This window comes from Oxyura jamaicensis, chromosome 6 (genome assembly GCF_011077185.1).
Source record: "Oxyura jamaicensis isolate SHBP4307 breed ruddy duck chromosome 6, BPBGC_Ojam_1.0, whole genome shotgun sequence".
Classification (NCBI taxonomy): domain Eukaryota; kingdom Metazoa; phylum Chordata; class Aves; order Anseriformes; family Anatidae; genus Oxyura; species Oxyura jamaicensis.
This window is the reverse complement of record NC_048898.1, coordinates 8,611,150-8,624,741: the sequence shown is the minus strand read 5'-3', so window position 1 is coordinate 8,624,741 and position 13,592 is coordinate 8,611,150. Positions and strand designations below refer to the sequence as shown.

Below are 13,592 nucleotides of genomic sequence, written 5' to 3'. Positions count from 1 at the left end.
CCCTGGGGGGGCCGGGCCGTGCGGTGCGGGGCTGCCCCGCGCCCCGTCCGGGGGGAGGGGGCGGCCGGAAGGGAAATGACATCAGGCGGCGGCGGGCGGGCACGGCCTGGCCCGGTTCCGCCCGCGGCCCCGCGGGGGAGGGAGGCTGAGGAGGAACTGTCACCGGGGGCCTCGGCAGCGCCCCGCCGCCGGCCGCGCTCCGTCCCTCGCTTATGTAAGGCTGCGGGCGGCGGCAGCCACGAGCGGGGCCGCCCCAGGCGCTGCTTGCCCCGCCGGCCCGGGCCCGCCGAGCCCCCACCCCCCGCCAGGCAGGAGGCTTGTTTCCCGGCCTCGGCCTCGCTCTGGGCTTCCTGCGGCGCTCCGGGGAGCGCAGCGCGTTGTGAGGGGAGAGAGGGCAGGCAGCGGGGCAGGGTGAGGCTGGCTAACGTTTTTGTTTCACTCTAAGCAAAAAGTGGGGCAGAATTGTAAGTAAAGAGCAAAAATCCAGCCCTGTGTGCATTCCGAGGTCAGGAAGCACGGCTGTACTTCCTTCTCTTTAATCTTAGGCTAAGCTGTGCGTTCGTACCCTCGATACTCTGCTTTCAGCCTGTTTACATCCTACAGAACATACATCAGAGCATTGAGTGTTTGATTCAGAACTCCTTAAGAAACCATCTTGATTTTTAATCCTATAAATAGGTTAATCTATATTCTGGAACTCTGCTTTCTAAAAATGAAGTCCTCTTGGCTACAAAAGCCTCCTCTTTTAAGCTTTAAACCAAGTCACTTTAAATATGTCATTATTTTTGCAGGTGCTAGAAACATAAAGTGTTTCGGAGAGGAAAATTCGCTTATTGCGAGTCTTTTTTCTCACAAGAGTTACGTAGAAATTCAGATGTTAATAAATATTTCAGTTTAGTTTCAGTCATTGTAAAAACTGGCCTTTCCTGTGTAAAACGTTCTGGTGTTGCAGCTGTAAGCATTTTCAAATGGCCTAAAGTAGAGCCAGTTACTCTGGTTCAGGGGGAGATCTTGGTTTTGCTCTTGGGTGGAAGACAGGAGATGAGCTACCTACAGGGGAGCAAAAAGTCCTGGTTTGGCAGTGTCGTGTTTGGAGCAGGAGGCTTACAGCACTGAGAGAGAAGGGGTCGGAGGTGGGGTTGAAGGGTGACAGCCACCAGCAGCACTGGTGGTCTGCGTAATTCTCAGCAGCGATCAGAAGCAGTCTAGGGAGCAGCGTTTCTCGGCAGAATTCTGGTCAGTAGGTACGCATGTGCCTTTACCGCCCAGCTGCTAAACTGCTGGCAAGAGGAGTGTTTCTCCAAGTGGTTGTTCCCTTATCTTTGGCATCTCGACACCGCCTGGCTGGTAAACTTCCAAAGCTCAAATTTGATACTCTGAATTCACCGAGGCTTCAAGCTGGGCCTAGGAATTGCTCAATTGGTATAAGTGAAAGTTGGCCTGGTCTGGAAAAGGGAGGCTACTGTGAGTGGGACCGGCCTGCTAGAACAAAGTGGTGGAACAACATCTCTGGAAAAGTCTGGCTCTTTTGGCAGAAGCTATTCTAGTGCTTCAGGTTGATGAACTGTGTGTGTTGAGATGAAAACGGGGAAAAAGACGATATTTATTAAGTGGAATAATAATAAAAACCGTGTCCTCTAACAAATAGGTCCTATGGTAACTTTAATAGTGATGGTTGTTAGCCCTATTTTTGATATATTTTCTGTAAATGAGGGCAGTTGACACCTAAAAAGTGGGATTTCTCTGAAATGCTCCCCTCCCAGCCCTTAGCAGGCTTTTCTCCATGATGGAGAGCAGCTTAAGACAGAAAGATGGACTTGATTAGATTCAGACCGACTATAAAGAATTACAATTTTCTATTGATGTTTGGGCCAAAAGAGAAAAGGAGACATGCTGGTGTATGAAAGAGTTACACTTATTTTTATGTTGTCATTTGTCCTATAGTTAGACTATTTGTTTTTCTGGGGGGAAACCAACAAACTGGTCTGTCATCCTTCTTGAATTGAACAAAAGTAGGAATAGAACGCGTGCAAGGAGCAGTTTAAATGTGTTCCGGTTTAATTTGTGTATATTTAAACTTGGTTCTTCTGGCAGAGCAAGCTGTGAATCAGGCTGCAGTTGTAACAGCCAGTGGACAGTCAGGGTTTGTGCTTGTCTGCGTAACGTGTCCTCCATGTTCCCAGCAAGGGACTGAGAAGTGTCTCCTCGTTCCTGTCCCTTGATCGAATCACGTGCTCTTGGAGGCTTGCTGTGTACCAGTCTTTACCGTGACTGTGCAGATAAACGTGCTTGCTAAGTAGGTCCGAGTGTGTGCAGAGAAGAACATGGAGTTGTCATCATTATTTGTGATGAATTAGTATTTAAAGTGTCTGTAGCAACTGAAATACTTTGAAAATCCAGAGAATCTAAAACCGCACAGTAGTATTGGACTCAAGCAGAGGGCTGCACCTTCGGATGTGGTGAAAATACTGTTTAGTTTTCTGCTGATGCTTTGGGAGAGGATTACCTTCTTTACTTCAAAATATAAACGTAGTAGAACCAAGCAATACCAAAAGCAGATTTTTCGTAAGGCCTTGTTGCGCTATGTCTTGTTTTATAAGTGTGCAAGGAACTAAACTTGGCGTTACGTGGTAGGTGAGCTGCTGACTGCGGAAACCTCGGATGTAGTGATGTTCACAGGCAGATGAGTTAGTCTCTAAAAGGAGCAGGCGATGTGTCTGTTTATTGCTTATGCAAAACGTAACTTCCGCCCGTGCTTGTAAGCCCAATAAATGGCAGAGGTGCAATCGTTTGTACTAAAAAGTTTGTGAATTTGTTTCTCTCTTTTCCAACAGAGAATATGAAACAGGAGCCAAAATGACATCCCGATTTGGAAAGACCTATAGCCGGAAAGGGGGAAACGGCAGTTCAAAGTTTGATGAAGTGTTTTCCAACAAACGGACCACCCTTAGCACAAAATGGGGAGAAACCACCTTCATGGCCAAATTAGGACAGAAGAGGCCCAGTGTCAAACCAGATATTTCTGAAGTTCCTAAAAAACCCAAAGTTGAAGATGAGGTAACAGAGGATCCATTTGGATTTGACAGTGATGAAGAATCTCTTCCTGTGTCTTCAAAGAATTTGTCACAGGCTAAAAGCTCCTCTCAGCTGGACCCCAGTGAAGCTGCTCAGACTGAGGACTCTGCTTCTCTCCTTGAAGTTAACAGCAGAATTAATCAGCCAGACAGCGGAGAAAACATTGCATCCAGCAAGCAGATACCTTTTGACAATACTGTTCCTCTCTTAAAAGACAAGAGCACAAGCAAAAATGCGGAAGATGGAGAAAGCAAAGGCAGCAGTGCTAAACTCGTACCTGCAGGTACGTTTACTCAACTGTCCACTCAGTTTCATTTCTTTTTTGCTATTCTACATTTAGACTTGGTGCTTTCTGGGGTTGGTTAACTGTTCTCATCAAACTGTAGCACAATTCATTCTTTATGTAGAGGATATTTTACTAAATATTTTTAACTAAAAATGCCAAAAAACATTCTGTATTTTGCATTTTGGCCTGAGATCCTTGGTATGCAAATCCTTATGGCTGCAAGTTCAGATACAGTGCTTTAGGTTCCACGTAGTATTTTAGTCTACCTTGGGATAACAATCCTCCTTTTAAAAATTTGTTCTCAACTCAGTGCTTTTGTCTTTTTTAAGACGTGGTATTACAGAGTGATGGGTTGGTAGTAGCAGAATGCCTGACTCTTGAGTAATTGGCTCTAGTTTAGTGCAGGTACATGGGTACTTCTGTGCAGGTACAGTTTATGATCTGCCTGTTCAGAGATTTGTATGGAAAAAGTAGTTTTCTGAACTTGAGCTGCCTAGAGGTCTGTATTTTTTTTTTAATTAGCACGCTTTTACAAATGTGGATGTAAAAATCTTCATATCTATCAAACAGAATTCTGTTAAACTTTTAGGAGCTTTTTTCAAACTCAAACAGTCTGTAAGAGATCTTCATACTTCAGAAAGGGAATTCGCAGACCCCATGGTGCTGAACGCTGCTGTAATTTTGTTCAAGTCATTCTTAGACGGGATCACATGTCGTATCTCGTTAGAAGTTTTCATATAATGGGCTGATTAAACCGTAGCTTCTAAAATTGGGCAGAAGATCACATTAGATGAACCTTGATGAAGCTGACACCTACTGACTTGCTCTGGATTATCATAATCAACTTTAATGAGAAGAAGTTATGTAACTTTGAATTCTCAGATACAGTTAACTTATCCCTGGGATCAGAAATTTGAGTGGTCTTTTTTGCAATAGACAGGAAAGATGCTGAATAGAGCAAGAAACGCGTAGCTCAGTAATTTATGAGATAATCTTACTCAAGAAAGAGGACGAAATGTTGCTGGGACTTCAGTTTGACAGAGGGATTGGTGGGATGTATAGTGTTCTTTCCATTTTACTCTTATTTTTGCTGCTGAAATTTTCTTGTTTTTCTTATGGTTTTCTGCAGTTTTTTATCTGTAAGTATGGAACACCTTCAGTCTGGAAATAAAACTTGCGCTTTGCTAAGTTTGAATTTAGTTTTCTTAAGAGATTGGAGAGGTTCATCCCCCTCGTTTATTTACAAGGAATAAAATAGCAGTGAGTTTTCCTGATTGTAGATGAGAGAACATAGTAGAGCAGATTTTAGAATGAAATGGCTTCCACATAGAAGAGCCTTGTTAGAGCAGTACCTTTCAAGTAGGAAAATAAAATATATGAGCTATGGGGAGAAACTTTGTGTCGCATGAAAGGCTGGGAGGAACAGACCTCAGCAGTTTTATTGGTGCTTCGTTGTTCTGGTAGTGTGGAAAATAACAACACAGAATACTTAAAACAGAAAACCTTTTTGTAATTTGCCTGTATAAATTCCAGAACTCCTTGTTAGACAGTGCCACGTATGCCATAAGTATATACGGCTCTGAAAGGAAACCGATGCGTCTCGGTGGATGAGGCCATCAGTGGTGGTGGTCTGGATGCCAAGGGGGAGGTTACTCAACAGCTCACTGAAGGAATGAATGCTCGCCTCATGTGCTTTACTGAAGTATCTGGTACTGGCTGCAAACCAGCCAGCAAGTGAAGGACAAGGTGATTCTTGGCCTGACAACGCTGTTGTTTCAGAATGTATTCTTACAAACAGTTTACACCCAGTCATATGAAGATACAAATCCGTTTCATAACTCCCTGCTTCAGAAATCAAATTCAACTGATAGTGAATCTTTGCGTAACATCTTATTTAATAAGTGTAAGGAAACCAAGGCTGGTGATAGTGTTTATTTTGGACAGGAAGTGTAAATGAAACTTGGATAGTTTAAGCAGATATTATACTTGTGCATGGACTTAACCAAAATAAATAAAAATGGTCCCTGAAAATGTCACTGAGAGCATTGAGCAATTAGAGAGAGTGGTGTAGTCAGCCACTATGAATCTAGCTACTTCAAAGGCTTCCTTGTTGCATTGACTAGTGAGTAAAGTTTGATGATACCCGGCTGTCTTTCAGACCTGCAGAGGTTTAGTTTGCGTGATTTGTGATGGGGGAAGAGGGAACCCGGGGGAGAAAAACTGAGTAACAACAAAAAGGTTGTTTCTTGGTGTGGTCTCCTAACATCTAGCTCATGTACTTGCATGCTTCCACGTCCTTCCCTTCCCTGATCTTTCTCCCCTTCCTGGTGACTCTTGAACTCCGCCAGGTTCAACCAGACTTGTTCAAAGGGCCGACAGATTCTTGAGGGAGCAAGTTCTACCATAGCTGAAGAGAGGGAAGGAGGAAAAAAAAAAAGGCAGGCAGGTAGAAGAGTATTAATATTCCCAGCGTGAGAGAGACTGCAATGTGAGCTCAACCTTAACCCACATACAGCAGTGTATGTCTAGTACAGGAAACTAGGCTAAGTTGGTACTGATGTTGGTGTTGTGCTTATTAACTTGTTTTAAGTGCAATTTACAAGTCCTTGTCATGATATTGAATGGACAGTGCATGAGCCAAGGTCTGAGGGCTCCCTGATAGCATGTGCCATCGCTGGATCTTAATCCTTATCCCAGAATAAGGTGAAAACTGAGACTGTACACAGCTACGGGCAAGCTGAGAACTACAGTTTGATCTGCTAACTTTGGTCCAGATGAGGCTCCCTGCCTTAATGCTCAGTTCTTTGGTTGTTAAAATGGCGGTGATGCAACATCAGTTAATTTTAACTACTGTTTGGTATTAAAAAGCAGTCCCCTTTTTTGATTGTTTTAATAGTTGTGCAACCTTGTTGTAATGCTGTTGGGGATCTGTGTCGTTTATTAAAAATGGTGTGCCTTACTGTTTTTTAATAGCCTTCAGCTAGTACTTGTAACAATCTCATTTTAAAGGCTTTGAGAAGCTCTTAATGTGGAAAGCTTCTCATCATCTTACCCTTATGTTGCTTGATCGAGACCTAATGCTGTCTGAAGAACGTTCATGAGTAATCCTGTATGTAACAGGTAATTTACAGAGAGTAGGAGTTTAGGTAACTTAGAAATAGCAAAAGAGTGTTCTGTATTAATAGTCGCTGCTAGGTCACCTTTGTTAAAGTAGAATTTAGTAGCTAGCAAGTAAGTTGAGTCATTTGAAAATTATCAAGCTGGTAATTCCTATCGAGCAAAAATGCAACAATCTATTAGTTAGGTAAACCTTTTATGAGATAATACTGGCAGTGGAATAAGATGAAAACCTACAGATCCATACTTAGTTGGATTTCTGAAATACCGTGGTGATTTTTTTAAATGTTAGACTTATTCTGTGAGGCATAAACTAAAACGCTATTTGACACTAGATTCATGTTCACACAAGTTTTAATATAAAAACACTTGAAGCCCTGCAGAGCAAATTGTGAGGTGCTAGTTTCAAAAAAAAATCTGTAATAACTCTTTTGTTAGAATATGTTAGCTTGTCTGTTGAAATCAAGGTTGTACATTTTTTCAGGTGAAATGTCAAGTCAGAGCGTGATGCAATTTAAGAAATGGTGTGGCATTTTGTAACTATGTTAGTGTATGAATATATTTCAAATTGGATAACTCTTGTTTCCCTGCTCCAGCCACTTTGGTTTAGGGAAGTGCTGCTTATGCACTTCGGCCATTCTTACGTAGTGAGTTTGCTGCCAGCCTCTGTGGCATCCTTCTTTAACTCAGGCTTCTGGAGGCTCCACTCAAAGGTGTCCATGTACTTCTGCAGAAAGGGCACTCACGTCGAGTGATGTTTTGAGTGCTTGGATGTCTCATCTGTGCGTGCCTTGTTCCTGTTCCCAGACTGTGTAATAATACTGCTTAGATTAATTCTAAGTAAAAGTAATTCTAGGTGTTTTAAATGGGCATGGATTGCTTTAAGTCTTTTGTGTTTTAAAGCCTATGAGTTCTTGAAAGTGTTTTATTTGGTGCGGAGAAACAAAAACCAGGATGGTTTAAAATATCTTTTCAGAATACAGAGCAGTGTAGGAGTAGTATCCTTTTCTGCTCTGTTGGGGTGTTAAGTATAGTTTTTGGGGTTACTGTCTAGGCAGCGCAATTTGAGTTTGTGCTTTTAAGAATGAAAGGACAAATGATTGCATATCAAGTATTTGTGAAACTTTTGTTTCTTGCCAAACATTTAGAATATTTATGAAAAATACTCTACTGCATATTGTCATTTGTTACGCAGTAGTACTCAAATCTTTGTTCCCCACATTCTTTCACTTTTGGGACCATAAGGAAAAAAACTGGTTGTGTAGTGTGTGCTGTGTAGTTCTTACGTATTTCTAGGTAGGTTTTTAATGCCCTTGTTTCTTGCCCAGGGCTCATGTACATATAAGTAGCAAATCAAAATGACAAATGCGATCCTGCTTAATAACTTGGGCTTATGCAGTGCAGAAGTACATGGTACAACTGCGCTTAACCACTTCAGGACCCGGTCTGCAGAGCCTGCCTGTATTTAGCTGCTCAAAAGGAGTACTGAGGGAGTAGTGTAACTTGCAGAAAATGGTTGCTCTGAAAAGAAGATGGTTCAGGTCACCGTGTCTGTTCCCTGCAGGCTGTCTTGCTAGAACCCTGATGGATGTGTCTGCAAAGCCTCTGCAGCCTGACGATGTGGGTGGGGGAGCCCTATCTTCAGAGTGAAGTTTCAGCTTCTCAGCTCTGAGTTTGGTACCACTTCATAATTAAATTCGGTAGCAAGATTTGCCAGGGTCATGTCTTCAAATTCTTTTGAAGCTTCTATTTTGTATTTTAACAGTGGCTTGGACGTTTAAGATAATACTTAGACTTGAGTAATCTTACCTTATCTTCCTTTGCAGGGCTGTTCAGTGCAATTTATTTACCTCTTAGGGAAGAATTTCAGTTAAGTCATGTTCTGTCCAAAAATGGAGCAAAAAGTTGGGGAAAACTGAATGAGGTCTGTGCGTTTGGCTGTCTTAGGAGACAGCTGGTAGCAACCATGATTAAAAAGAACAGCAGCTGTCCTCGGAGTGGCTCAAAGCATTAGGAAACTGATAGCAAGGAAGGGGAAAGGTTTGAAAGAAAATATGTACCCGCAGAATTTCAGTGTTGTGAAGCTTGTCTAGATGGCTGCAGTTAAGTTGGGTGTACAGGTAGCTGGAGTTTATCTGCTCAAGTCTTCTTCTTTCTGTTGTTTTCATGTTTCCCCTTTTTTGAAGGGGGAAGTTGTCCCTTCTCCCCATACACGCAGAGTTTCCTTGCTGTGATGGTAGCCAGCGTTCAAACTACTGTGATGTGGGTGCTCATTTTTTTTTGCTATAGCTCAGATACTACTCTGAAGATTTCCTCCTTGCCTCCCTCCCCACAGACATTTTTCAAAAGTCTGAAAGGATTGAAATTCTTCATAAATTTCAATATTTATATTGATTTGCTAAAATAGCAAAACAGGAGGAAACAGTGTTTGGGAAGGAATCTTCTGGTTTCTGCAACCCATTTTTCCTAATGAGAGGTAAAGGTACTCTATGTCTGCATACCGAGCACATTTTTTTTTCCCAATCTGTAGCTGCCCTTTCCCAAATGATAGTGAGCTTCTTAACCCCACTTTTAGAATCCATGCTTTAAAAATCATTCTTTATTTATAGACTTCATTCATGCACTTCGTTTTTTAAAAGATCAAGTTTTTCACTGTCAGAAGGTCTCTTGCCAAGAGCTTCTCTCATGTTTAACAAGTTGAAGTAAGTTAGTGTTCAGTACAGTTGTTCGGTGCTTCTAGGAGAAAGCCTGTTAACAGGCATGCTGCTTAAGCTGACCAAAGTATGCAGGAAAGCAGAAAACGGTTGGTAAGGCAGCCATTTCAGGTTCAAACAGCTGAGATCTGTATTAGCGTTACTACCTTACAATTAACTGCATGGAAATTGTTCCTCAAATTCCAACTGTTAGTTCATATGTTTGTTCATACAGGAAACTCCTGCTGTATTCAGTAAAGGGTTTCAACATATTTATCAGTGGTGTCTGAACCCAGACTGACTTAGGAGTCTCAGGATGCATTTGTTCTAATGGTTGTTAGTGCTGCTATATTACTTCTGAAAAAAGCCCTTCTGAAAAAAGTTGGTGCCAGCTATTCGTGTTGCCCATGGCACTGTCTGGCGTTCCCTGCAAGGGGGAAGTAGTTCACTTCCTGGATCAGCTTTCTCCTGCTGCTCTCAGCAAGCGATGCCCTCCAAACTACCAAGGAGGACGAGTGTGGCTGTTCACTGGACTTGCCGTCAGAGTTGAAGGCATGACACAGCTCTGAAAACTCCTGCTTTACGGTGTATAGCAGCTCTTCTGACAGTTGGATTCAATGTTGGACAATGTCTCATCGCTTCAAGACTGTTTTAGTTTTAGATTTCTGACCAAATGGTCTTGCTTGCACTGTTGTAGAGTTCTTCATTGCTTAATTCTCCATTGTTAGATGAAAAAGGAAGGATTTTTAACATTGCTTATTAAAACTGTGATTTGTCCTACACTTCAGAGAGCTATGGACTTCGGTAACAAATTGGGTGTGAGCTTTGATAACGTGCTCCATGGTGTTTTTGTTTTTTACATAATAAATCAGTGTCTAGGGAGTCACATTATGACTTAGATTGTTATCAGTGTGGATAGATAGAAATGCAAAGCAATAAGGTTAAGAAAGAGTCGTGTTTCTCTTGTGGGCATATACTTGTGGAAGAAAACCAGACTTTAAATGAGGTTTACAGAATGTTGCAGAAGATTTTAAAGCAAGATTAGGAAGAAGAGTGGAGGAGAAATGTCAGTTTTTCCACCTGTAAAATACAAGCTGAAAGACTAATATATATGACTTGGATGAGAATACCTATCTGGGAAAATCGAAAGGACTGAAGTGCAAGGGGTCATTTAAGGAACCATGTAGGGCTTAAATTTGATAGAAATTGAGAGGCAGGGTATAGCTGATGACAAGCAACCTAGGCTATTTTTTACTTACATTTTAAATGGAGGAGGAAGTGCCTCCAGTAATGAAGGAGTAAATTAGTCATTGTAGCTTCGTTTCCCTCCTCCCCCAGAAATGTTTGCTGGGAAGGCAGTCATGCTAAGCACGACACTGTGTGCAGTATGGCCGGGTAAGTGTAGATCGGTATGAAGATGGTGATGAGCTATGCAGTGACTGAAGATGCAGTGAAAGACCAGTGACAGGCAGAAAATCTGCTGATCGCTGGCTGAAGAAGTGGTAGGGGAGAGGAAAAGCAGTTAGATTGTTACTGAAAAACAAACTTCCTATGTATTTGAAAATTAGGCCTAGGATAAAGGCAGGTGATTAAAAGTATGAATACTTTTCTATGCAAGAGGGGCAGTGCTTGTGTCAGGCTGCCCCTGCAGCCTGCAGGCAGGCCTCCGTTTCCATTGAAATCTAAGGGTTTTAGAAGCAAGTGTTACTCTGACTGGCAGCAGCTATCATTTTTGCATCAGCATAAGACAGCCTCTCAGAATGGCCGTTGGTAGTATGTTCTCCCAGTGGGGAAAATGGCTGAGGAGTTGCTTTGTATGGCTCAACAGAGGTCCAAGGTGAGAAACAGTCACGTGGTGCTTTGGGTGCTTCGGTCCTGTGCAGCCAGCCACGCGGGGAGGGTGTTGGGCTAACAGCACATCGTCTTTGGGAAGCCACTGGAGAGCTTGGCCCAAGTTTTTCTTACAGCCATGTAATAATGTGCTTGTTGTTTACTTCAGAATTTCCTTGTTCATTGAAAATCTGTAGTTCTTTTAATTGTCTGGCGTGTCGCATAATGCTGGTGTGTGGTTCTGCTGCATTAGGTGGGAGGAAGAACTGGGAGCTATAGCGTAACTAACAGACTCAGGTACCGGCACAGGCCGTGTCCAGGTCTACAGATGAATGTGCTAGCTGTGTGGAGTGAACAGAGTGACTGTTTAGAGACACTACATTACCAAACTGAAAGGCTGCTATTAGGTGATAAGGACAAATAAAAGATGTTTTCTGTCTCACAAGCTATATGCTTAGAATAACTAACTGGCATGAACTGGTGTAGTGTAACTGAGAACTCGATTCATCTACGTAAGCTTGTTAAATAGTAGATTGGGACTTTTCGTATAAAGTACTTCAGAATTTTCACGTTCAGGATGTAACAAGAAAAGCAAACTATTCTTAAGGAAAATAGTTCTGTGATAGCAGTAAATTAAATCTCATCACTTCAGGGTTTTCAGTGGAATCCTGCAAACTAGCGATACAACTTAAAGCATCTGCAAAGAAACAAAACAGTTTCTATCTAACCTGCACGTGAACTTAATGGGAACTCATTTTGTTTCAAAGAGAGTGAAGAACGAGAATTATGTAAGACTCTGTAGTCATAGCTTTGGATGTGGTGGTTCTATAATTTTAGCTATTTTGGTGATTGTCAACCATGAAACTGGTCTTGAGAATCTAATCTTTTGAGGTTCTTACGCTTCTTATCTTCTGTTTGTGCTTGCTAACAGGCAGTGCTTTTCCAGATCTTGCGGGCATCAGTGGATCATGATGTTATCTAAGTGGTAAATTTATGCCCATTTCTTAGAACTGTATATTTTATATCCATAAGCTTTTTTGCTGTTCCCCAGCTGTTCAGTCATAGGCAGAAAATGTAGCAAAGGAGTCTAGTCTGTAACCTTTTCTCCTTACCAACCAAAACATTTGATTTCCAATGTAGAGTAGCGGAGAGAAACTAATGAAACTTATTTTGATATGTGGAGAAAAAAATGGCTTTTCTGTGGTTAGGAAGTCTGCTATTTTTCTGTCCAAACCAAAGAAGACACTGTACGTCTTGTTTGGGCTCTCTTCCCAGAAATGAAGATTATGATACAAGCACTTGGTAAAGATTTGTCTTTTCCTTTAGCTTGGCCAGCTTTGAGTTGTAAAGTGATGTAGCTTTATACCCTGAAAAATTGGTGATAGTAAAATGAAGCTATGATAAATGTTTGAGTGTTTGGGAACAGCAGGCAGAGCTATAGCTCATAATGAGCTTACAAACTGTTTCTTGTCTCCTGTATCAGTGGTCTGTTCACGTGCTGTGTCGTGTTAATGTGTTTGCCCTCAATAGCTGGCGATAGCAGAAGGTCTCGGATACTAGTTTTTATTTGTTAATCTTACTGCTGCCTTCTTGATGTTTCTTTTTTCTTGGTGATGCATCTGTTTGGGTAGTGAGGTCTCATTTGAAGAGAAATAGAGGAATGTGAAGTTGGCATTGTGCCGCCTGCCCTTCTAAAGATGTCATTGCCTCTGACATTGGCAATAAATTCTGTGAATTTCTGTGGTTTAGAGTAAAGGAAACCTAGTTGAAGTCTGTAGATCTGTTTCCTCTGTGTAGTAAGTCAATCATGTTCTTTTCAGTTTTAAAATGAAGGCTTCCCCAGCTCGTTACACGGCAGTGAAGGTGCGTAACGTCTCATCACACACCGGCTGTGGAGGGCAGTACGTCTTGCATACGTAGCTTCAGGATGCTTTGGTTGGCAGTCATCAAGAATTGGTAGACGTGAGAGAAAACTAACCTGGAGTTAGTGGGGCTAATGTTTAATACTGGCAACTCTTTCTAGAGTAAGAAAGAGAAATAAGCATTCATTTTGCATACATGATAATATTTTGACATCTTAGCCTGGTTTCTTAGCGTTGCAAGATTACTGTTGTCTGTTGTTTTGTTCTCTTCACTTCCCTAATAACTTTGGTTCCAGTTAGCCATTTGGGTCAAATTTTGAGTGCGAAAGAGATTTCGGAGATGGTGGTATTTCAAGTGCTGTGGAAAGCAGAGTTGAACTGATTCATCTGTTGCTTCCCCTTCTCTACTCCCTGGATGTTTGTAAGGAAAATGCAGTTGTAAGCAGGTGCCTAACCCATCTGAAAGGTGGGACCTGCAGCGTGCGCTGCCTCCTGCCCCATCAAGTGAGCCGGTGCTGGGGGGCTGTAGGGACGGCCGTGCGGTGGGTCATGGTGCTTGGTCTGCTTGGTGCGCCTGTGGGCCCTGCTGAGCAGAAACACGCCTCCAGAGACAGCTCTCACAGATGGAGCGACTGGTCTGTGCTCACCGTAACTTCTGAATGGCAAGTAAGGCACTAAGGTTCTGCTGCTGGATTGTTAACAGAAGAATACAGTGTTTGACTTCAGGCA

The 13,592-nt window shown here is 42.3% G+C and overlaps 1 protein-coding gene across 3 annotated transcripts in view; it reads left to right on the top strand.

The window, feature by feature from the left end:
• WAPL (WAPL cohesin release factor) overlaps nt 1-13,592 on the top strand; it is a 147,841-nt gene that overhangs the window by 76,600 nt on the left and 57,649 nt on the right. For all 3 annotated transcript variants that reach the window (XM_035329593.1, XM_035329592.1, XM_035329594.1), the window contains one exon: nt 2,835-3,358. In XM_035329593.1, the coding sequence (XP_035185484.1) occupies nt 2,857-3,358 (502 nt within the window). In that variant the 5' untranslated portion in view covers nt 2,835-2,856. Of the gene's footprint in view, nt 1-2,834; nt 3,359-13,592 lie in introns of those variants that run through there.